Here is a 25,121-nt window from a genome sequence, read left to right as displayed (position 1 = left end):
AGATAGAAAGAGACGAGAAGGAGAAGAGGAAAAGGAAAGATGAAATAGGAAACGAAGAAATCCGTTGACGACCCTCCACCGAAAATTAAACCCTAAAAAACCAAAGCATCCCATCTCACGGAGTAACTGACGTCTAAAACGCCCCACAAGTTCCCTGATCCGGGCCCGATGTGAGGGTATGAAAATAAGAAATGGAATGATTGATGTGTAGAAATTCAAAATGAAAGCTTAAGAATTAAGAAAAACCATATGCAACGCCCCGGCCGTACAACTTTTACCAAAGGAAAGAGGAAAAATAAATCTACAAAACAAGGTCTTTAGCTAACGATCCGGCCTCCCCCACATGAGAGCGTTTGATCCCGTGGAGGACGGCATCAAGGACGTTCTTAGTGATCTGCCTTGGCTCGTGAGCGGGAACAGATCCGGGGGCGTATACACCGGTCTCGACTAGAATGCTGTACCATTCCTCGTCAACGGTTTTGTGGTATTCGTTTGTTCCCTTGATGTCTGTTTTGTCTCCACGTTAGCTACGTACTGATCAGAGAGAATAGAGGAGTGATTGAGTACGAACCTGATTCACAAGTATCACCAACAAAGTAAACTGTCTTCGGGGCGCCCTTGGCCCCGAACCTAGATTCACGCCATTGCTCAAGAACACGGGTTGCGAACTGATATGTTCCAATCTGCGGCTTCCCAAAGGCTGTCGAGGTCTTCAAGTCCTTTCCGGTCTGGTGCTTGTACATGGATTCGACAAAGACCCTGAAAGCACCCATTCCATATCGGTTGAGCTCATAGTTGGTTGCCCAAACTACATCATTGTGGCTCCAGTAGATCGGTGGCCCCTCTTCAAAGGTCTCTGACAGAGTCCCCATACGTCCATTCTTGGACATGAGGAGTTCCAAAATGATCTGGGCATCGTCACCCCAATGCCTGCTGTCCGCGAACACAAAGATAGCCTCAATCTCGAGTTCTTCAAGATCAAGCTCCTTGCAAGAGTTGTGCTCGGAGTCTTTGAGTTTTCGGAATGGCGTAACGGCAGGGTTCGACTTCATGAGGTCACCCGGGGTAACGATGTTCTTGAAGCCATACGTCTTGGCAACGTCACGGCACTTTTCACCCTCGCCTCCCACAACAAGAACGGTCCCGTAGACATCGGCCATCTCTCGCATGGGAGAGTGTCCACAAATGAATTGATCGGGGGACACAACAGTTTCGAGCTGTTTGCTAAGGTCCTGGCATCGTTCGGCCTCAGTTTTACCACCGCCCTATTTATCATTATCAGTATTGTTTCCTAATCAAATAAAGTCTGGCCGAAGAACAACTCACGTTTGTAACAAAAATATACGGGATCTCAATCCCAAACTCGTTCTTTCCATTCAAGACCTTAAGAGCCTCTACAGCCTCCGGAATTACTTCGCCTCCCTTGAGGAGCACTCCATCGATGTCGAATGCAAATGCAAAATCCGGTACAACTTTCATCACCGGGCTCACATTAGGTGAAGGATAGCAAGACATATCCCAAGAGTTTGCACTGTCAGAGAACTCTGAGCTCGAGGCTGTGTCCTCATCGACGGGACTTGTAGGTGCAATCATGCTACCAACATTTGCACCCGCACCCGCGCTTGCACCGATGCGGAGAGACTCTTGGAGACTTTCTTTGGTAAGGGGGTTCGAGACTCGAGTGATAGTTTCATTCTCAGAGTCAGTAGAGTCCCTTCGTGAAATGATTTGAGGCATGTTTGTGGATTTGATGGTAGGTTTGATATATTGTTGTTACGAAAAAGCTAATAAAATGATGGAAATGTGGGGATAAAAGCCGAGCGGATAGACCGAAAGAATTGGAGTAAGAAGCTGTTGTTTGGTAATGATGTACTGTGTATGAGGTAGTAGTGTAGTGAATTGAGTAGAAGCCTTGAGGGGGGACTTAGAACCTCTTTATAACTTTGAAGCCGTTACCTTCAATCCACTATCACCCCACACACAGGCTATCCCGCTCTAGCTATTCAGAAGATCCCCATACCCAACTTTCCCCCCACTACTCCAGTATTCAGTAATGTCTTAGTCTTACTAGTAAGGCAAAGCAGCAGATCGTCACTGCCTTTTCCGTGGTGACATCAGAAGGGATTATTAGTCGAGTTTCGAAATATTAGGATTAGATCCAAATTTTTTGATCATTCGGTAGGCTCCCCATTCCCGATTGAAGTGTATTCCCAGATGGACAAATAATAATTACAGGGTCTGCCTGCAGTAGGGAGATCGAGGAATAGTAGTAAATAAGGAGATGAGAGGGTAGAGAAATTTAAAAGCTATGATTACTATACTTGGCAATCCACCCATCCATCCACAGCCAGTATATAGCTCCCGCGCGCCGTTCACCGAGGTACGTCCCCGACCAACAGCAGCAGTAATATCAACAGCGTACCGCTGTATTTGAGAAAATTCGTTGCGCTGCAGCAGGGGTATAGGCCAACCAGAGGCAGTATTTGGACGTCAATATGCAAGATTTGGTAGAGAACACCCCTGCTGCAGCGCAACGAATTTTCTCAAATACAGCGGTACCTTTCTTTTACTTGTGAATCTCAAAACACATGTAGCCTGTGGGCATATGTTCAATGACGTTGATCTGTAGATAAGTAGCGTAGCACAACCCTGCACAGGTCGGCAACATGCATACAGGGTGTTGTGGCTGCAGTGGGTGTGTAGATCATCCACATGTGGCACGCTAATCCGGCATGTATCGTAAAAACGTCGCCCAATCCTCTCTCTCACGACCCTGCCAGGTCCAAGAATCAATCAGATCAACCACGTCCCTGGGCGAGACCCTCTCGCTGGAAGAGCCGCTGCCCAGCCCTTTTCAAGATCAACTTACGCCATGCCCGGAATAATTCCCTCAGCCCGTACCTCCTGTAAATCATCTCTTTTTCTGTTAGCCGCAACAACTGATATCTTCAACCGCCTAGATATTATCATGCTATCCAATGAGCGCGGATGCGAGCATAGAAGCAAAAAAATATGACTGGAAAAACAAGGAAAATTTACACTCAACACCTAGATAAATGAATGCGAAAAAATACTCATCGGCCGGCCGTAACATCCCATCGGTTATCCAGGAGGGAAAAAATAAATGTCAAGTTAACCAGGATTGTATTCGAGATTTCAAACCCTTAACCAAGTGAAACCCGGCTGCCTGCCATCTTCCCGGCATGTAAGTATCAAGCCTCTGCCAGCCGGTTATCAAACACTGCAACCCCCCACCAACCCGGAATAAGAGTGGGCCATATGTGCAATGACATCTCTCAATACTTGACAAGGAGACAGAAGAATGGGCTCGAGTTTGGGAGTTGCAAAAATAAATCCTGAGATAACCACAGATTCCGTCCGATTCATATCTCATATCATCCCTTAATCCTTTCCTGGGGTCCAAGTATGCACGCACAACGTCACTTACAACACCATGAATTTTCTCAAGATAAGCAGTGTGCCACTATGCAGAGTTTCTCAAAAGAAATGGACTAGCCGGTGTGGATTCGGCGTTCAAGGCCAGTAACGAGGCGCTAATTTCTTGCGATTCTGGAATATTTGCTGGGAAGCAGCATAATTTTTAATATTTCCAAACAGTTAGAGTCGGAGTTTGTTCGGGCTTCCCGGTGGTGAGAACACTTAGGGTTCAAGATCATCATTAGTATTCAGACCATAGAGTAAGTCTATATATCGGCGTACGTTGACGATCAGTATTGAACCCCTAACAGATAGATGCCGCCAAACATATTTGTTGCAAGGCCTGTAGTTCTATTGGTGAAAAACAGCAGTCCAGATAAGTCTTTCCTAGATCGCTCCAATCCCAGGAGACTAAAAAATGGAAATACCAATAGTAGGTCTGTGTACACACAAGCGAACCCAAAATGTCAGTTTAACTGATTTATACCCAGCCCCACGAGCCCAAGAAATCCTTAGTGACAGATCTCAAGGTGCATGCAAGAAACTTACCATAAAACTGGGCTCGAGCACTATACCTACTCGGTATACTCAGTCTTAAGCTCTGCTCGGAAATGATCGTAGGCCCGACACGGCTTACCCCCCCCACGGCATCTATCAACCCCGATTTTCGCGAATCGAACCCCACCTAAACTAATGTCAGTCGGTTTGAAAGAGCTATTCATTACGGATTAGAAATGTAGGGATTGTAGATAGTTACCGTATGTATCAAAGCCCCTCACTCCCCACTTCCTCACCGCAAACTAGACCCCATTCTAGAAGATCTCCTCTCCGCTGGCCTCCGGGCAGAAGAGATATTCACATGCATGCGGTGCAATTCAGTTATGATTCCAGGCCTCCTCCCATGGGTATTCCTGGGCGCAAGATGTAGTCATCGGAATGCGCAGCGGCAATAATGGGGGAGTCAATTAATCGAATCGCCAAAAATGTAATCTTGCAAGCACAACTGAATGAGTATTTTTCATGCGGGCATGCGGCTGCCCGCAGCGTTGTGCGGCATCGCAACCAGCTATGAACATAGCTACCTGCTCCATTCAACTTGGCAACTCCACGTGTGTATTTCTAGTTTTGTCGATCTTATATTATTTTACCATACATGCAGGGACCTAAAGGGGAGACGTGTCGATTTTTCTCGATGTTCGTATCGAACCGGCTAGAACCCCCACTGCGGGTGCTGATTTATGGAGAGTGCCTGCAGTGATGTACTCCAAGTAAATCAAGTACATGTAGCGAGTTGAAATGGAATGGTCGCTTCGAGTGCACTAATCAGGGTCTTTCTTGGTTATGTAGCATGGGACGTGAAGCATGAGTATAGCTAATTATAAGGCTTATTTACGACAGAAAGCCCTTAAGATAATCATAAGGAGTGAAATTCATGACGAGAGTGTAATCGAGTGCTTACCATAATACGTAAAGAAAATAAGCCCAAATATTCCTGATAAAATCCTTCCATCTAGGTGTTGAAAAGATGTAATACTACTCTATGTTAAGTCCCAACTAGCTGAAAGATAGTTAACACGCATCCAAAGTTGCGGTGCATGGTTGACAACATTCCCTCATTGACTACATGTACATGTAGTAACAACAATAAAGGGAAAGTTATCCTTTTGATGAAGTGGATTACTCGCCTATGCCACGGCTCGACATTCTAAAGTGGTTGTGGCGGTCGTTTCGCAGCGGCGTGTTTGTGAGAGTTTCTTGGGATGAGTACATGTAGACTAGACCGTCAATTAGGCGAGGACTCTAAAGGCAAAGGAGCATGAACCTCACAAACTACATGTACATATATTATACATGTAGTTTTCAACTACTCTACCTGACATCGTCCACTATATGTCGATACAAATCTATGGGGAAGAAATCAGCTCCTTATCCCTACTTGTAGCCTACATATTTTATAGCAACGTCCAAACGCCGCGCCGAGTGATACCCGATGACGACCCTCATATCGTGCACTAATTCGGAGGTTTAGTAACTTGGTGTGTCACGTGTGTAAGTGTATGTGTCCCACCCAGGTTAAATCCTCACAAGAAAGCCCTTTGTTCCATCATATACAGGAGCCCAATGCTCGGGGTGGCGGGTATATACATCGCGACCACATCCACATAAGGCATCTCACGATATCCTGCAGGGCCAAACTCTTCTCGCTTCCATTAATTCAGCCTGTGTTTTGCGGAAGATTACCCGGCCCGGCCGTGCTCAAGTGTCACTTAACGGAAGGGGTTTAGGAAATTAATTGGGCGGGGGAAAGCAACGAGACGAGAACACTCGCAGAAAACCGACACAACACCTGGTTGGACTGAGAAGAATTCAAGTCAATTGAACTTCCAAGCTTCCTTTTCATACACCATAACCCTCCAGACATGGCTCCAAAGGTATAAGAACTCCAGATTTCTCTTTTGTTTTGGTGGGGTCATTTTTTTGCCCCCCACCTTGTTCTTGCTCTGCGCACGATTTCTAAGCAGGATGAAAAACAGGTCAATATCCAACCCGATTTCGCGACGGTGTATGATTTCATAACCAAATCAAAGAGTCAAGATGGCGCACAAGCTCCAAATATCGTTCCTCTTTTTGCGCAGATTCCGGCCGAGTTCTTGAACCCCTCGAGTGCATACCTTAAACTGAGTGCAAAGTGAGTCACAGTAGCAGTAATAACCTCGAGCAAGTTGGAGGTATAGATCACTAATTGTTTTTTTTAGGAGCAAGACCAAGCAGTCTTTTCTCTTTGAGAGCGCCTCAAGTAGGGAAACAATCGGGCGCTACAGTTTCCTTGGATGCGGTAAGTAACAGCCAGAAGATTAGAGAATCCTCGACTTTCTAACTGACCATCCTGACCAGACCCCCGCAAGGTGATCAAAACCGGCACCGGTCATGGCCCCGAGATCGACCCCCTCACAGAGCTCGAAAAAGAGCTCAACCAGTACCGCATGGCCAAGATTCCGGGTACAAAGCTCCCGCCCATGTCGGGTGGAGCAATTGGTTACGTCGCATACGACTGCGTCAAATACTTTGAGCCCCGTACTACCCGCCCGCTCAAGGATATCCTCAAAACGCCGGAATCATTGTTCATGCTCTGCGACACCATTGTCGCCTTTGACCACTTCTTTGCCTCGATCAAGGTAGTAACCTACCTCAGCATTCCCGACGGCGACATTTCCCAGCCCGAGTTTGCCGCCCTCTACGAAACCGCCCGGGAGACAATCTCGGAGGTAATACACACCCTCCAAAGCGGCGAAATCCCCCTCCCGCCACAGCCGCCCATCGTCAAGAACCAGGAATACGTCTCCAACATCGGGCAAGCCGGCTACGAGGGCCATGTCCACAAGCTCAAGGAGCACATCATCAAGGGCGACATCATCCAGGCCGTCCCCTCACAACGTTTCTCCCGCCCGACGTCGCTCCACCCATTCAACATCTACCGGCACCTGCGCACCGTCAACCCCTCGCCCTACCTCTTCTACATCGACTGCACCGACTTCCAGCTCGTCGGCGCCTCCCCGGAGCTCCTCGTCAAGTCTGAGAACGGCCGCATCATAACCCACCCCATCGCCGGCACCGTCAAGCGCGGCAAAACCACCGAAGATGACGACCGCCTTGCCGAGCAGCTCAAGTCCTCACTAAAGGACCGCGCAGAGCACGTCATGCTTGTCGACCTCGCCCGCAACGATGTCAACCGTGTCTGCGACCCCCTCACCACCACCGTCGACAGACTCATGACCGTCGAGCGGTTCTCGCACGTCATGCATCTCGTCTCGCAGGTGTCGGGGGTGCTGCGCAAGGGGATGACCAGGTTTGACGCCCTTCGGAGTATCTTCCCGGCCGGCACGGTCTCGGGCGCACCAAAGATTCGTGCGATGGAGCTTATTGGGGAGCTGGAGGGCGAGAGAAGAGGCGTGTATGGCGGTGCAGTCGGGTACTGGGGCTACGAGTCGGATAGCATGGATACCTGCATTGCGCTGCGTACGATGTTGGTTAAGGACGGCATTGCCTATCTCCAAGCCGGTATATATCCTGTCCTCACCCTTTGTCTTACTTACCGGAAATCTAACAACTATATCTACAGGTGGCGGTATCGTGCATGACTCCGATCCATACGACGAATGGATGGAAACAATGAACAAGCTGGGGGCAAACATGCACTGTATCACCAGCGCGGAAGAGAAGTACTCTAGCCTCGAGGAAGAGGACTCGCTGCAGGACTTGAAGCAGGGCCACGAAACTGACCCCGATGCCCCTGTCCATATGGGTGATGGCTCATGAGCGTCCTCTCTCTCCCGCCGCATCGCTAAAATTGAGAAATGTTGGCCAGGAGCCAGCAGATATATCGTTATTTTCATTTGTATTTAGTTAGTTTGTGGAGTTATAAGTTGTGACGGTTACCATAGCATAAGCATAGCGGCCCCGCACTAGGGATTTCATTTTTCTTCCCGGGGGCTTATCGGATCTACATACATGGCTGCTCGTTTGCGAAGATATCTGGCAGTTGCTGATGGCGCTTTATGTATCAACCCGGGAGTGTTGGATGTGTTGGTTCGGGAGAGAAATCGAACTGGGTGAAAACAAAGAATACCAAATCTCTGGACATAATTTCTCCCGTATCAAGATAAATAGTAGAAACCAACGATAGGAATACCACTATCGTTATTACTGTTGTGTTTGTTCACACACCCAACCTGCAAAGCCCCAAGCTATGATGTCAATGATTGATATGCAACGGAAGAGAACCCACGACAGGGTTATCGTCCACCCCACCACAACCGCCTCACCCCACCACAATCACAAACAGCCCAACAACCCTCGACACAATGCCCCACAGCGACACCGACTCCGACACCGAGGCCGCAGGCCTCGACCTCTTCACCGAACCCGCCGACTTCCGCCCCCCCGACAAGCCCGCCACCTTCGCCCAGCACACCCTCACCACCGGCGCCCGCGAAACCCTCAACCTGCGCCTCGTCGGCCACAACCCCCTCTGGGGCCACATGCTGTGGCACGCGGGCCGCATCACCAGCGAGTACCTCGAGGAGCACGCAGCGACCCTCATAGCCTCCAAACGCATCCTCGAGCTCGGCGCCGGCGCCGGCCTGCCCAGCCTCGTGTGCGCGCTGCGCGGCGCCGCCCGCGTCGTCGTCACCGACTACCCAGACCCGGACCTCGTGTCCAACCTCCGCACGAACATTACCGCCGTCGGGTCGCCGGAGAATATAGTCGCTGAGGGCTACATCTGGGGGCGGGATGCGGGCGAGCTGATGGGCGACGGCGGGCGGTTCGATGTGTTGGTGCTGTCGGACCTGCTGTTTAATCATTCGCAGCATGGGGCGCTGGCGGAGACGGTGAGGGTTGCGATGAAGGCGGATGGGGTTGCGCTCGTGTTTTTCACGCCGCATAGGCCCTGGCTGTTGAGTGAGGATTTGGCGTTCTTTAAGGTGGCGGAGGAGGCGGGGTTTGAGGTGAGGAAGGTGCTGGAGAAGAAGCTGGAGGCGCCGATGTTTGAGGAGGATCCGGGGGTGAGTTTCTTGAGTTTTTTTGTTTGGTGGGTGCTGACGGTGTGGTGTAGGATCGGGAGTTGAGGAGGACGGTGTTTGGGTATGAGTTGAGGTGGGCGGACCCGGGAAAGGTACAGCTGCCGTAGACTGTCTCGGTTTCTAGCCGGCAGTCTCGTCAATATAGAAGAAAAAATAACTATTTCCTTCGGCCAGCTATTAGAAGCCAGGATACAGCATATCAGGAACAGTATTTTCCGTCCATCAGTGACTTAGAATCTGGTGCTGCAACAAGTCTGGGGGGCTGTCCTGAATGTTGGTTGTGGGCGAAAGCCTGATCTCACTAGGATAGAGATTTGGCAGTACTCTGTTTAAGGACAGATCTACCACCATCCGCAGTAGTACAATACTACAAATTGCCCGTAAATTCGTGTCATGGAGTGGTGAATGGAGGTCACATCTCTAGTGCCAAAGATTGAAGAGGGTTGATAGCCCCGAAGGAAGTTTGGGAGTTTGTCGATATCTGAGCTCGAGAGGAACTGAATCTCCAATCTCATCATCGGTTGAGGAGAAAGCCATCATTCTTGAATGTGCTTTTAGCATTCCATGGACTAGGGGCTGGAGGAAGAGTGAAGGGATACTGTGATCGAAGAAGCTCCAGGCCTAGCAAGCTACAGGCACGAGTCAACATCAGCATCAGCGCTATCAGCTTATCAATAATCGTATTGACTGTACATCTTTGTGATTAACCGCCGCGGTCTCAGATTTAGGTAGAAAATGCCCGGTATCAATCCGCCTATAGCCACTGCTCTTAGGTCCACTTGAATAAATCTCCAGCGGTTGGAAAGGTAGTGATGAAAAATTCAGAGTGTTGATAGTGTCTCTTTTGCTCTAACAAGGTGTCTTTCATACATGCCACCTGTTCCCTTCCCAAGACCAGCCAGAACTATTTAGATCACAGAATATCACTCGTAACTAAATCCCGATCAAGCAAACCCCAACCCCCGCACCCACGCCCCAGCCCAGCGTGGCGAGCCATATAGACGCACACAGTATATCCTCACACGCGCACGGCAACAGTGTACAGTCCGAAACTGTCGGCAGCTCGAGATGCTTCCCAGGTGCACTATCTCAAGGGAGGGTAGGGGCCACCCGTTTCTACTCTACTAACTACTCGCAGGTAAAGTTTGACCAGCAGCTCGATATTTATACTCGTGGAAGGCTCTATGGCGTCGATGGTTTGGAATGGCTGCATGATGTGGACTTGGAACACTTCTTGGGTAAGACTATGGGTGAGAGGATCCGGACTAGAGAGTATATATAGCCATTGTTGTGGTAGGTTGGATTGCATGCAGATTTAGACGGGATCTGTGGGCGGGTAGGGGACTCACCGTCAGCCTGGCTCTACGATATTTACCTATAGAGGAGGCCGCGGGGGGGGGGGGGGGACAAAAACGAGCACATATTTAATCTCCGAGATTTTCTTTTGGAAAGCCGGGCAGTGGTGGATCACAATTTATCACTCGCTCCTTCTGACTCATCTCTGCCTAACCATAAGTTACCTAACTTAAATATTGTGAAGAATTCTGTACTAAAATCTTGCGATGCTTGGCTCGGTAGGGTCGAGAGTAATGAAAACCTATATAATGTTCTACTAGAGAGTTCCGGAAACAGTCTAACCAGCGCAGCTACCCTATCTGTACCTGCACAGGCTCCGTTCGTAGAGAGACACTACCCATCCACCACTCCAGTTGACGGCGAGGATGAGACAATATCTTTTCAATATCTTTTCGCGGGTCTACCCCCCACCACAGCGCGCGTACGTCCCCAAGGTCGTTCTAGACCAGAGTGGCAAGCTGTCAGTAAAAGAACCGGAGCCAATCGCAACTACAAAACTGTACGCCGAGGAGCGAAATCGACCTCTCTCGGGGTTACCCCGGAGTATTCACTCAAATATACTAAGTCATTAGTAGACGTAATGACCAAATAAATAAACAAATAAATAACTATTAACGGTATAAAAAGTCTCGAATGCCACGGCTTTCGCCATATATATCCAGGGTGCCATGCATGGCAACCAGCGCATGCACCAAAGATCTAACCCTAACTAGGCCCAACTAACTAACTACATGTAATTCAACACCGTAGTCACTACGGTGTTCAATACAGTGTAAGCAATCAACTGTAGACCGTAGTCACTACGGTCCACCGTGTAACGTAAGCGGTCGGCTGTAAGCAATAGAAAGAGCACCGTAGAGTCTACGGTCAACCGTGCAATGTCAGTGCTAAGGTTAACTATGATTATTAGCAACTAATGCATGCACTAAATATCCCATGGCTTCACTATCAATAGAAAAATAAAATAAAAACAGCTGCAAATTTAAAGATTTACATCTGTCAAGGTCATTTGGAAAACTATGTTATTTTTAACTGGTGTTTTAGAGAATGCATTAGGTGTTTTCTATTGCCAGCAGCAATCAACCTTTCTGCTTGAGTACAGTCCCCGAAGATGAAGCGAAAAATAGCAGCAGATTAGAGAAAGAACTCTCTGAAGCTGAACTTCTTTTTTTCTTTTTATTTCACAGTTATGTCCATGAAATCTATGTCATTGCTTATGGTGTTGCGTGTGGTAAATATTAAACCACTAGTAAAAAGCCCTTTGACGAGTGACATCCCGTGACGCCAATTCGCCCATAACACAAAACCTACACCGCACACAACAGCACCGATCTGCCTACACACAAGACAATCACATAGAGTATGTAGCAAGTTCCGCCAGGTAGTGATCAATAATACATACAACAAAACATCCGTGCCACCAGTAAAGGAAGTACCAGCGGCGTTATACCATTACTGGCCACCCGCACCCGACCAGCTCAAAAAAAAAAAAAAGAGAGAGAAGAACATGAGTGATACTCCATGACGCCAACCCAACCTAACCTCACCACGTAATCTCACCACCCCTCAACCGCACCTCCACCCAACAGTACCAGCAGCCTCCACTCCGGCCTTTATACACCGCGCCCTCTAGTTTCAGGCGGTAGTGGCAGCGGCAGCGGCGGCGGGTGTTATGTAAATCCATCCAGATAGAGATCCCGGATGGGCGTAGGAATATATATGTACTCCGTGGGCTATATATCAGCTTATTATTCGGGTCAGGTCAGGTCAGGTCAGGTCGGCGGCCTCATGGGCGAGGGTATCCAGCCAACCAACCAGCCGGCCAGCCTACTCGCGGTGGTAAAGACCCATGCCGCGAGGTCAATCTACAAACGGTCGCTATCCAACCTACCCACCCGGCGACTCCAAGTCAGAAGAACGAAACAACGAGCTCAACCCCACCGATAAAGCCGTGAGAAGGAAGTCATGCGAGTGATCTGTCATGATTACACTCTTGATATGATGGGTTGCAACCCGTCCCCCGTCCCCCCAACCCCCCCCCCCCCCCCCCCCGGGCCCACAACGAGAGAGTTACTGGTATCACATACACACACACACGTGAAGATAATTGGATATGATGGGTGGTTGGTGTATGGGTGGTTGGTGTATGGGTGGTTGGTGTCTGGCTGGCTGGCTAGGCAGGCAGGGCGGCATGTAGAAAGACAGGCTGTTTCATGTGAGAAAATCCTTTCTATGTGATAGACCACAGCGAAACAACAACAGCGCCCACAGAACGCGCCTACGTACTTGCACCTCACTCCTCCATCTGTGGATCCACCAGCCGGCCAGCGCAAGCAAAACAACAACAACCCGCCGGATCTCCATGAAAAGAGAAAAAAATTACCTCGGGGTCCAATACCAATATCGCAATGATTGAACACCAACGGCGGCCAAGGCCAAGCCCCATCAACCGGAAGAACCGTCGACAACAAATTGTCTCTCTCATAGCGATCTAACAGAAGAAGATTTTTTCTTCTCTCTCTTTGATATATATATTAACGATTTTTTAAAGTATTTCATTCCGGCCGCCGTCTCCGGTGTGGGGGACGATCCACAATCTACATAATCTACACAATTGATTGATTGACCCGGGATCATCCCGCCGCACGTACTCTACAGTATGTATGTACCGTAAGATGCCGAGCGAAGAAAGAAAAAAGGCGGAAGAACGGAATTTTATTTTGATTGAACGTCAAGAAACGTGGTGGTTGGGGTGATGATGAAGATCCCTCCGTCGGGTTACGAACCCGAGCAGTTGCAATTGATCCTAATTAATTAACGAGATGGGCCAGCCAGCCAGGTAGCCAGGTAGGGTTGAGTAGAGTATATGTAGCTGCAGCAGCTGCAGGCGTCAACGTACATGAAGTATGTACATACCAAGTACCTATTCTATTAAATACCCGTAGCAATAGAGAGTGGAGATAGATGAGCAAATACCAATCACTCACTCAATTGCAAACGTTAAACTGCCGCCCCACAGTCTCTGGAGTCTACAATGAAGACGTCCGTCCGATAATTGATTATCACCATGCAGCGTAGATTGCAATTGCGAACGTCTTCCTAGATATCACGGGTGAACTGCCATGTGGCCAGTCGGGGACACCTATGCTTCCTCCTTCCATGCAGGGCCGCATCGGCCGCATGACAGTAAGACTAAGACACCGTTGATGCGGAGCACACCGGCGGCAGGTGGGCAGCTAGGCAGGCATTACCTGCTCTGGAGTGAAGTAGAGCAGAGGGACGCTCCAGAAACCAACCGGCCACGGTATAGGACAACCTGCGACGGGCGAGGGAGCTCCGCAGTCCCAGTGCAGCGAGTGTTAGAGAAGCATCCCATCGCTCGTCTAGACCACTATCGCACGCAAGAGTGCTAGTCCGCCCCAGGCAAGAAGAGGTGAGAGAGACAGTTAGAGTTAGAGTTAGAGTTAGAGAGAGAGGTGAGGTTGACCCAGCCAATCATCTCTCAGCAGTCACGTTTCCCAGCGCCCCCAACGTTACACTCCGTGCGCCCCCTTCCCAATGGCTAGTGCGCGATGCAGATGTGTGCTATCTAGATCTGTCTCTGTCCTGTCCTGCTTGTCTTTTCTGTCGCTTTCCCTAGCCTTAGTCTGATCTGGTCTGGTTCTCAATATTTTGTTTTTTTGGGCCCAAACTCTTAATTTCTACTTCAATTGAAAACCGGGGAGTTTCGTTTGGCCCCGAGATATGTTTTCTTCTTTCCCTCCCTCTTTTGCGTACCTAGGTAGTAGGTAGCACTGCGCGCGCGGGGGCGCACAGGTAGGAGGAGGGGTACAGCATGTATGCGCGCCCCGAAAAAAAATGAAAGAGATCGTCGGGGAATCTAGGTTATCGCCAATTTGATGACAGCTTTGAAATAGTTGTCGAGAGGTAGAGAGAGCACGAGGACAATCCTACCCCCCGACGCCGGCAGAAATCAAAAGAGATGGTCGGGGCGGGCGCGCGGGCGGTGTTTTAGGCTAGGGACGAGTATCCGAAACCCGTAAGGAACGTAGGAGGTTGGAGGTGGGGGAAAGTAAAGTAAGAAAAAGGCAGGAACAACAATTGACAACGGTAACGAACGAACGAAATAAAAAAAGAAATTGCGGCCGGATGAAAGAAAAAAAAACGATGAGAGAAAAAAAAGTCACGATGGTTGTGCAAAACGCGCTACAGGTGATCATGAGGACCCCCAGGCGGTGAAATGGATAACGAGAAGGGGTAAAAAAATAAAAATACGGGGGGTTAAAGGCACAGCACAGACGGGGTAACATAGACTTGTAGCTGTAGAGTAGGAATACTGACTTCCGGGATTTATATTGCGACGCCGGCTAGCTCAAAAGGGTATCCCGAGATCCTCAGCTTCTTTTCTCACTACCTCAACCGGTACTAAGCACTTCTTCCACTGCATGTAGAATCCTCTAGTTACAGCGATGTGAGTGAGGGGTTGTGAATCTAGGATGGTACAGCCCGCACATCCACAAACACAAGCGAAAGACAGCCACAGCCAGCTGGTTGGGTATAGTATGGTTTCATCTGTACTTGCAGGGTGCGGCCCGTGAGGTACGTCTAACTTCTGCCAGACAGAGAAAAAAAGACCACCATCAGAAAGAAAAAAGGTACCGGGGTGGATTACCGACGCAGGTCAACAGCTCCACTGGTCCATGGCCGTGACCGACCGTCCGCTGGGAAAGTGGGTGCAAATATGTACAACGCAAGAAACAAGCATTCGTAAAAGGTGGTGATATTCATTCGACTAATTCTAATTCCACACACAACCTCATGGCCGGGCGTGTGGCTTTGTTTGGGCTGATGTGTCTCGGGGCCCTAGTGTTTAGATGGGTTTAGTGTTGTGGAAAAATTTCATGCTGAGGCTTTTTCAAACCCCAAGATCAATTGGGGTTTGTGGAGAAGGTTGAATTGAGTTGAGTTGTGGGGTGGTTTTCTTTGACGATACGATACGTTCTACCGGGTAATTGGGTTCTGTAGATAGGGAACTAGTGTGAGGTGATGTTCGAACGTCAACTCTGTCCTCCTGGTTTTGTCGTCATTTTCATATCTGTAATCTGGGCCGGAAAAAACCAAAGTGGTGTTATTTGCTCTGGCCATTGAACAGTTACCGAATTGCTGCTGTTATTGTTCCTAATAAAAATCCATCCAGGTACGCAGAAATTCAACGAACCACCTTTAGGCCAGAAGCTCCATGCCATACATACATGTACAGACCTACAAATTACGGTATAATCCGTATCAACATGAAATATCCCTACCCGGTACCGCTCGGACCAACCCAGCTTATGTCATAACATATTGAACGCCGTCCAATGTTTCTCGGAGGGGAAGTGGTCTAGATCATTAGCATATAGCTAACTAAGAGAGGAAATTTCATCTTCAAAACTTGGTAGTGAGCTAATACGCGCGTCGAAGCTGTTACTACTGCTGCTGCCGCTGCCGCTGTATTTAGTTATTGTCGAATATCGTGGGGATCGACCATATATATAGTCGAAACTTTACTCCAAACACTGGTTTGATAGAGAAGAGTATATATAGAAGCAGTAACCTTCGCTACGGCTGTAGCAGGTAAAGCAAGGCAGAAAATCCAGGAGAAAGATTCCGGTAGTCCGTGGTTGGCCAGTGCATCCAGATTGACCGTCGCTCCCAGCCCCTGAATATCTCTGTGTGAGGGACCGTGTGAATCGAAACAATTGTACATAATGCTTCAACATTGAGGTCCGATTCGAGCTTGGTAGCCTCGGTGAAAAATCTATAGCAGGTACAGATTTTCGTGCAGTCCGTTTAGTTTGCATTTAACTTTCGGCGTTTCGTTATCAACCTTTGCCCCCAGTGTCTCAGGAGAATTGTCTATCCAAAAGGGTGCACACTAGAACCCATCCTCCGTAGAGTAGTAATATCCGAGTCTCGAGAGGCCAAGAGGTCAGCCAAAAGCTCCGGTCTCAGAACGCGTGTACGTGTCAGAACGAGTGATAGCCATGCTCCTCCACGTTTTCGAACCTTTGGCCGTTAGAAAGAGTCTTAGGGCCAAGGAAAGATTCGCGCAGGGATGACGAAAGGGCGTTGCAATTTTAGAAACAGCAACAGAACTTGGCCCTTCCAGAATCACTCGATCTCCCGTAGGTTTTAGCCAAGAAGGGAAGTAGCCCCTGGCACGTGATAATGGGGGCCAAGGAAACCAACCTCACCCAACCATCGTCCCCCCACACTCGGCCTGTCAGTGGGATGGACATCGTGGAACTTGTTCTCGGCAGCTGGTTTTGGGGGTACCAGTAAATCGCTCCCGCAACGCACGAAACCAACAGCCCTGTGGATACAGCACGGACCAGGAATGATGGTTCGCATCTGGAACTGGAACTGAAACAGAAAGTACCACGATACAGAGTTTGGATCGAACAATACTGGATGGCTGAATCAGTGGCCAAACGTACTCCACCTACCTCAACGGTTGGAAGAGCTGTGTTTGGTATCCATCTACTGAACACAATCAATCGATCCTGCCAGGTGTATGATGATGATGATGATGATGATGGTGACATCAGAGTCAAGATGGAGGGAAAGGAAGAGTGTGAATCAACCATGAACGATTGCCATTGGGGTTTCCTGGATAACCCCCGCAATACCCCAATCCAAAGGCTTTGACGCTCATCAGAGAGAGGGGATAGAAAGGAAACGATGAATGTCATCTGTGATCTCCACAATGTTCGGTCTGTAGGTATGAGTGAGGCACAAACAAAAGCTTAATCCTTGCTGGCTCAACCTGGAGATCGAGGGAAGGAACCAAGGCCCGTGCCACCTCCCGTGTTTTGGTAACACACCCGAGATTCCCTCTCGGTGGCCAGAGCAGGGGGGGAGCGAACACACAAAGTCCCCAGGGCTAGCCGTTAGGGTTCGCAATGTCCGTCGAAACTTGGTGGCCCCCGGTAATGCCCGTCTTTGCATGATGTCATTTATTCCGAGACGCTCGCTCGCTGGCTTCCAATCCCCGATCCCGGCAACGGAGATTGTTTGGCTCAAGACCTTGGTTTTGGATGAACCAATCAGCCATTGGCCATGGCCTCTGGAAACGCCTTCACGCACACTCACCGAAATCTTCGGCGGGTAGCCGTTGTGCAGGCGGTTGGGCCCGAATGCTGCTTCCTGCTGTATGCCGTCGGACTTTTAGTGGCATGTCCTCCTCCCCAATCTTCGGCGAGCCGCCTCTCGGGACGCTACATATGGAGTCATGATGACGCGAAAGTGGCTTGCTTTAGACCTCCCGGTCAGAGTTTCCAGAAGTCAGCTATACACTTCGGATACCCGAACCTCAAAGTTACAAACATTATTTTGTATGTACACTTTTTGCCGCAGCAACATCACCCGTAACAGGATCTTCCTAAACACCGCCATTTAAAACCTTTCATGTATATGTACAGAACATCTGCATTACATCCTCGGGAAGATGCCCTAATCAGGCATGCATCAATTAACTAGAGAAAGAAGAACCGAATCCAAATGCCGGCGGTATCTTGAAGATCTATTGAATGGGATCCGTTCATCCATCAACAACAAAAGATTCCGTTCCCATGATCCATCCCGTATTTTTTCTTCCTCTTCCCATGGCGAGATTCCGGATTCCGAATTCGTGATGTATGCAAAAATCACCAGGTTAGGGCTCTTGGTATGGCTTGAGTCCGATCTTGCCATTTCACAGCCCTAATGACCTGTCTGCCCTACGCTCCCCTTGCGGGACCGTTTCCGGATGGCGGTGATTGTTGATGCAATAACCTCAACGGGACTGTATGGATCGCTGTCCAGGTGGGATCTATCATCTCTACTGAGCTGTTGGCGGTGCATGTTCGTGTATCTCGAGAGAGAAACTAACAAAGATTTACTTTCCCCGCTTTTTTTTCTTTCTTCCGATTACTTTGAAAACTTCCTTGGGCTCCGATCGTCGCCGTCACATTTACCGTCGCCAAGTCTTCAAATGTCCATTTGCGGACGACGAGGTATCTGTATCTTATCACGCCGCTCCAAAGAAAGGCAAAAAAAGGGCATGCTCTCTCTCGATCGATATCTCCTGCCCCTTGCTTCCCCTTGATACGACAACAGCGCCAGCGCATGTCAAATCTTTATCTCGTCTGAGCGTCGTCGTCTATGTAGGCATGTATGTACCTCCTTTGTGTTGTGCTCGTGTAGTAAGGAGAAGGGAGAAAAAGAGAGAGAGAGATAGTCGAAACCTAGCAACAACCCGTTGAGTACCGAGCGTATGTACATGCAATTACGACTGTGATTAGTTGGTTTCAATATCTGTGACCCATGGCATGGACATGGCACCATGGTGTGTCCCATCAAATACGGTACCGCAAATTTAGCTACGGGATCGTGTTCCATACAGATATATGCCGATACTAGAGTAGGCAACATGTACCCAGGTACATACATGTAGATATATCCACCTGCCTGCCATGCCAGGTGGTCCATGATCATGATATCGCAGTATGATTCAAAACGATTGCCCATACGCTATCCAACTGCCTACTCTACCACTATAAACACCGGCACTCAGTCAGTCATCGGTACCTATGAGGTGGTTCGCACCCAATCACAACACGCGTGGGGGGCTACTTCAGCGCTTCCAGGATGTTTGTGAATTCCTCCTCTCGCCTGCAACTAGCAAACCCAGTGGCACGGACACGGACGTGCGGTAGGGAAGGGAAGGGTTCTAAGATAAACGACTCTTTTTTTTTTATGAATGTGTGGTGAGTGGTGGTGGTGTGTGTTGTGTGTGCTTTTCTCCTTCCTCGCATGTTCGCGCTGGAATAAGCTCATGGGTTTATCCGTGTTCTGTCTGGTGGCGTGCGACGCAGCCCTAAGGGTGCATAGCGGAAAAATTCTGCTTCCCTGCCCGCCGCGACGGAGTATGCTGCGCCGCCGTGAGTGGGTACCTGGAAGTCCTCCGAAGGGGACATGGGATGGGAGGGGAGGGGAGGGGGGTCAGACTCTAGAACTACTCTACTGACTACTCACCCACTCTAGGAATCTACAACTACATACATACATGTACAATTTACAGGTTGCAGGGCGCCGGTGTGAATGAGTGAGGTGTGTGATAAGGTTGTGGTTTTGATTCGCAAGAAAGAGCCTCGAGGGGGAGGTGTGTGGTGGATAGTAAATTGCAAGGGGCATTCTCGGAAGGAAGCGTTATCGAAGATTCCCGGGAGAGTGGTTGCAGCCCGAGGTAATTACTATTATTGGGAGGGGGTGGTGGGTATGGGATTTGTATGGTAGGGTAGGGTTGTGGCGCTCGGAAGAACTTTTTTCGAAGCGCTGGATGTGTGCAATGGTTGGATGATTGGGGTGGATGAACGACGTTGAGGTACTGCTGCTGCGTACATACACTTGATGTATGATATCGACTTTTCATGCGATGCGTGGATATGTAGAGCAGGAGATGATACACACAACATGTATCTAGGGTGAGGTACGTATATACTGCATACACATATCATGACTGGTCGTTTGTAGTATATTAGGTAGTAGTAACCCAGCCACAAGTTCAGACGAAGAGCGAAAGACAAACGAAGGAGAAGGAGGAGGGATCCAGGAATATGGTGAAGACGTGGGTTTCGTTTCAGTGTCATGGCGGCGCGCGTTGAGTATAATTTTTCTTATTTTCTTTTGAAGCTCGTTGGGAACGAGTGAGATATTAGAGAACGTCCGAGGACGGCGGCCGCGGACGGACAGACGGGCTCTCCCTTGCGTGTGCGTGGCTTTTTTAGAGTGAACTCTCCTATCTCTACTGCGATACGGGGCAGGAGGTTGTACCTTTAATAGAAAGTGTCAGGGGCATGCTCAGTAGTTATTCGTTTGTTGTTGAGAAATTTTTTTCTCACTCTTTTCAATATTTGACATCTTGTTGAGATTGAGATTACAGTGATCAGGTAGCTACTTCCTAGCTAGAGCGAGCCATGCCATGTGGGAGTATTATTATTATTACGAGCTCAGGTCAGTGCGCAGTGAGCAAGCAAGCAATTGTAGACAGACAGGCATATGAAAGGTACCGACATCTACATACATGCTATCTCCGGGTCACAAATCGCTTCAGCAGCCAAGTCAAGATGGCAGGGCTCCCAAGAAAGGATCATCCAGGCGGTATGTAAGTGGGTACATACAGATTGTGGTAGAATTAATGCGAAAGTGGGTTTTCCGTGACCCGATAGTCCCATTGGCCCTCAAAGGAATTTTTGCAGTGAGCACGAGCCAAGAAACTCACCCTTTTAGTTCTGACTTTCGCAATAATTCTACCGGATACTGTACATGTACTTGACCCATCACTACTGCAGATGGAAAGTTCTCTCTGGGGTTGTGGTGGTTGTGGTTGATTATGGTGGTGTTGGGGTGTGTGTGGTAGTGGTGGTGGTGAAATCGAAGTAGAGTGTTCTACGCTAGAGAGGCATGCTTCGGGGTCTTGTTATCATCTACCCTGACTTTCCGTGACTTAACTTTGCCACAATGGGCACTCCTCTCAGTGGATCACCTTTTCGGCAGCCGACAACGCTTGGAGGGATTTAAAAAACGATCAAGGAAAATTTGTTACCAGTTTTGGCGCGGCAGCGCACTGTTGGAAGGTTGGTGGCCGAGAGTGAGAGTGAGAGACGATGGAAAGGGCAGCACGCAACTCCTGGGCTAGCTGAGCCGTATGAAGTAAGATGGGATGCTGTTGTTGGAAAGCCTATGAATTCCGGATTTCCTTTTTATTGCTGCTTGACTGGGCAGGAGATCGCCTTAAACTGACGCAGCCTCTGGGGGGGTGAACGGGGACGGGTGGGTATGAATTTACTTGCAAAAAGAAAAGAAAACCAAGTTGCTTGCAGCAGTGGAGTGGAAGGGAATGGTGGTCTGTCTCTGATTAAAAGAGCCTAAATGAAGCGATGTCCATAGCATACATGTCCGGGAATATAGATATCTTGGAAGAGCTCGCGTTTTGTCGTCAGAGGATTCCCGCTACAGTATCCATCACCATCATATCAAAGGATTTCCCATTGTACACTTTTACGGTTGGTGAGCTCTCTTGTTAATTACTAGTCCCTTCCATAATCACAGCCGGCTTCCACTACTTCCTTCTCCTCCTCGACCCTTCTCCTCTATTATTATCAACCCCCCACCCCCCCTCTCACTCTACACATATACCTACTTCATCTAGACCTCTTCAATTCCGTCTCTTCCATCCATCAATTACTAAAAGAGGACATTCGTTTATAGAATACCCACAGCAACTATTAGTCGTTATTTCTCACCACCGCATAGCGTCGACTACTAGTTAATTATAAAACGACACATTATTCGAATATATTACAAAATTCAATTATTACAACTGCAGAAAACTTTTAGGACAAATCTTGACTCGTCAAGATATGTCGAAGAACACCACACCAACGTCTCCCTCGCCCGCCAACGGCAGCGGCGAAAACCCATTTTTCGACCAACTACGACCCTCACCAGACCTTTCCGCCGCAAACTCAACGTCAGCGGCATCAAGCCGCCCCGGAAGCGCCAGCGGTGAACGTACAACTCCCCCAGTCGCTGCTGCCGTACGGTCAAGTCACAGAGTGCGATTTGGGTCTGGTGAAGCTTTGGATGATCTGAATAACCGGTACACGTTCAGCCTGCGCTCGCACGATGACGCACCAAAGAATCCTGTGGCAGCAGCAGCACACCAGCAACAGCAGGGCGTCCCACAGACTCCTCCAATCACGTTAACGTCGCCGAGCAATTCGCCATCCGGGAGAATTTACCCGCAGACAGAGTACTTCACAGCACCAATTGACGTGGATTCCATTGGAAATGCGTCTGTAAAGGAAAAGCCCTCCCCATTGAGGGCTCCACCAAGAGCTTACAGTTTTGGGAACGATGATGAGCTTGAGATGAATGAAAAATACGACCAGTTTCACGCGAAGGAGCAGCTCACGGCAAAAGAGAGAGCCGCTAGACTTTCAAGAATTGGAAGTTTCTCTGCCCCGGGATCAGCACAAACATCGCCCATTCTTAGCCCGAGTAACCCGCTTAATACATACAGTGTTGGAGCTGGACAGGTTCAGGGTGGTGTTCCGGTCGATGATATTCCATTGTTGGATCTTGGGGCTACCATTACAGATACCGCCGTGGACGGAAAGGCAGACCGACCAAAAATTAGGGCAACAAAAGAGGCCCATGACCTCGTCAGGCAGCACACACAAAGGGGTCCGGCTGGTGTATTGAGGCCAATGATGCCCAGAAGAAGTACAGAATCAGGATTTGAGCCTAGGTCAGGAGCAGTTACACCAGTCGCTCTCCAGCACGAGGACTACGTGAAGCCACCGGAGCAATTTCGTGGGGGTATTTTGAGCAGCTTGTTGAAGCTATACAACCCGGCCCAAGCAAGCTCTAACACATCTCATTATGCACCAAGTATTGCAAGTACAGCTGGCAGCCCAACAGCCTCCGGAAGGACAACACCAAAATGGTACAACAAGAGCGCAAATACCTCATCGACGTCGCTCGGACTTCTCGCGGCATCAGGAGCAATAGCATCGCCGGCTGCCGGCTCATCGGCGGGAAAAAACGTACGCCCGAAACCGAAACATAGGCCACACAGCGGTGGCGTTGTGGGTGCGATAAAGAATTTCTCAAAGGCGAATGCAAACCTGGAAAATGAGATTAAGGTACGTTACAACGTGTAGTTATTTGCTTTTTTACTTTTATTTTTTTCTCGGCTGCCCTGCTTGATGCAGATCAGGTACCACGACATATGCTAACGCGTTTCCTGTCATGCAGATCACTATTCACATTGCCGAGACTTTGGCGAGACAAAAGTATATTCTGAAGCTTTGCAGGGCATTGATGCTTTATGGTGCCCCCACACATCGCCTGGAGGAATACATGAAGATGACGTCTCGTGTTCTCGAAATCGATGGCCAGTTCTTGTATATTCCGGGGTGCATGATTGTCTCCTTTGGTGACTCGTCGACACATACTTCCGACATGCAGATTGTCCGAACCAATCAGGGAGTTGATCTAGGGAAGCTTCATGATACACATCTGGTTTATAAAGAGGTTGTCCACGACATTATCGGCGTCGAGGAGGCAACCCAAAGGTTGAATGATGTCATGAACAGGAAGCCTAAGCACAACCCATGGACCTTGGTTCCAGTATACGGTATTGCAAGTGCCGTGGTGGGACCATTTGGTTTCAAGGCTAGACTCATTGACATGCCAATTCTGTTCCTTCTTGGATGTATTGTTGGATTCTTGCAACTCGTCGTGGCCCCAAACTCGGAGCTCTACGTAAGTGCGTCTCAATGCGACTATATGGATATCTAGCTAACAAGTCTTTTGCTTCTAGTCTAATGTTTTTGAGATCTCGGCTGCTATCTTGACAAGTTTCCTCGCAAGAGCTTTCGGTTCCATTCGAGGAGGTAAAGTGTTTTGTTTTTCGGCACTGGCGCAGGCTTCAATCGCATTGATATTACCCGGTTACATCATCTTAATGGGCTCACTAGAGCTTCAATCAAAAAATATAGTCGCTGGATCTGTTCGAATGTTTTACGCTATCGTTTACTCCCTCTTTCTTGGTTTCGGTATCACCATTGGATCTGCTTTGTACGGCCTTTTCGACGAGAATGCCACATCGGCGACAACATGCGAGAATCCCCTGCCTTGGCAATATAACTTCTTGTTTGTGCCGCCATTCGCATGGTGTCTCCTGACGGCCAACCAAGCCCGCTGGAAGCAAGCCCCAGTTATGATCGCTATCGCTACGGCTGGGTACGTTGTGAATTTCTTCTCCAGCCGGAGATTTGCCTCTCAGCCTCAGGTATCCAACGCAATGGGCGCTTTCACCGTTGGTATACTCGGAAACATGTACTCCCGTGTTGGGCACGGACTCGCCTTCGCTGCGATGTTGCCAGCCATCTTTGTACAGGTTCCTTCTGGTCTCGCCGCTCAGGGGTCTTTGGTTTCTGGTATCCAGAACGCAAACCTAGTCATCAAAAACAACGGCACCGCCTCGCAAAGCCAGTTTTCGAGCGTGGTGATGGATATGGGTTTCTCGATGATTCAGATCGCGATCGGGATCTCGGTGGGGTTGTTTGCGGCTGCACTGGTGGTGTATCCGTTCGGAAAGAAACGATCAGGGCTTTTTAGCTTCTGATCTAATCTGATCTCCTTCTTCACTTCTTGCTACCACACACATCTCCTTTGTCTTGTAGATTTGATATCCGGTATATTTGTCTTATGTTCATTTGTTTATATTTCTCTCCTTTGTCATGGATAGGGGGGGCGGCTGTTATTACGGTATCTTTTTGTGTTTGTGGTTGTTCTTCACTCCTTTCTAATGGTTTTTTCTTTTTGGTTCACGCTTATATACCTTCTCTTACTTCTTTCCTTCCGTCGTGTCCTTCATTCAGTATTATCAGCATTGGGAATGGTTAGAAGGTGGCTTGTTTTTTTTCCCTTCTACTTTTAGAAAAGGTTTATTCATAGTTTTTGGTCTTGTACTTTTCATTCGTAGAGTGGTCTCTTGGATTTTTTTTCGGTGGCGGTCAGGCAGGCAGGCAGGCGGGGGCGGAGTATGATAGGGCGGTGGGGAGTTTTTTATGATTTTCCTTTTTTTTTCTTCTTCTTCGGGCATAACACAGGACCCTCTGGTCTTCTTCATGTGTTTGTTTTTGTTTTTTC

General features: G+C 48.8%; 4 protein-coding genes across 4 annotated transcripts; 3 read left to right on the top strand and 1 right to left on the bottom strand.

Annotated features, from left to right (window-relative positions):
• Nucleotides 1-301: 301 nt before the first annotated feature.
• H6S33_011570 (uncharacterized protein) lies at nt 302-1,737 on the bottom strand (the record flags this gene model as incomplete). Its single annotated transcript, XM_044842946.1, has 3 exons — nt 302-507; nt 572-1,265; nt 1,327-1,737. 3 exons carry the CDS (start codon nt 1,735-1,737, stop codon nt 302-304), a joined length of 1,311 nt encoding a protein of 436 aa, XP_044696338.1.
• A 4,121-nt stretch (nt 1,738-5,858) lies between these two features.
• On the top strand, nt 5,859-7,755 carry H6S33_011569 (uncharacterized protein; the record flags this gene model as incomplete). Its single annotated transcript, XM_044842945.1, has 5 exons — nt 5,859-5,870; nt 5,961-6,127; nt 6,195-6,274; nt 6,334-7,497; nt 7,559-7,755. 5 exons carry the CDS (start codon nt 5,859-5,861, stop codon nt 7,753-7,755), a joined length of 1,620 nt encoding a protein of 539 aa, XP_044696337.1.
• Nucleotides 7,756-8,300: 545 nt separating this feature from the next.
• H6S33_011568 (uncharacterized protein) lies at nt 8,301-9,127 on the top strand (the record flags this gene model as incomplete). Its single annotated transcript, XM_044842944.1, has 2 exons — nt 8,301-9,002; nt 9,053-9,127. 2 exons carry the CDS (start codon nt 8,301-8,303, stop codon nt 9,125-9,127), a joined length of 777 nt encoding a protein of 258 aa, XP_044696336.1.
• Nucleotides 9,128-21,820: 12,693 nt separating this feature from the next.
• On the top strand, nt 21,821-24,594 carry H6S33_011567 (uncharacterized protein; the record flags this gene model as incomplete). Its single annotated transcript, XM_044842943.1, has 3 exons — nt 21,821-23,107; nt 23,220-23,729; nt 23,788-24,594. The coding sequence occupies 3 exons, from the start codon at nt 21,821-21,823 to the stop codon at nt 24,592-24,594; spliced, it is 2,604 nt and encodes an 867-aa protein (XP_044696335.1).
• Nucleotides 24,595-25,121: the final 527 nt, after the last annotated feature.

This window comes from Morchella sextelata, assembly GCF_020137385.1.
Source record: "Morchella sextelata strain SCLS chromosome Unknown scls_6, whole genome shotgun sequence".
NCBI lineage: Eukaryota > Fungi > Ascomycota > Pezizomycetes > Pezizales > Morchellaceae > Morchella > Morchella sextelata.
This window is presented reverse-complemented; position numbering and strand designations above follow the sequence as displayed.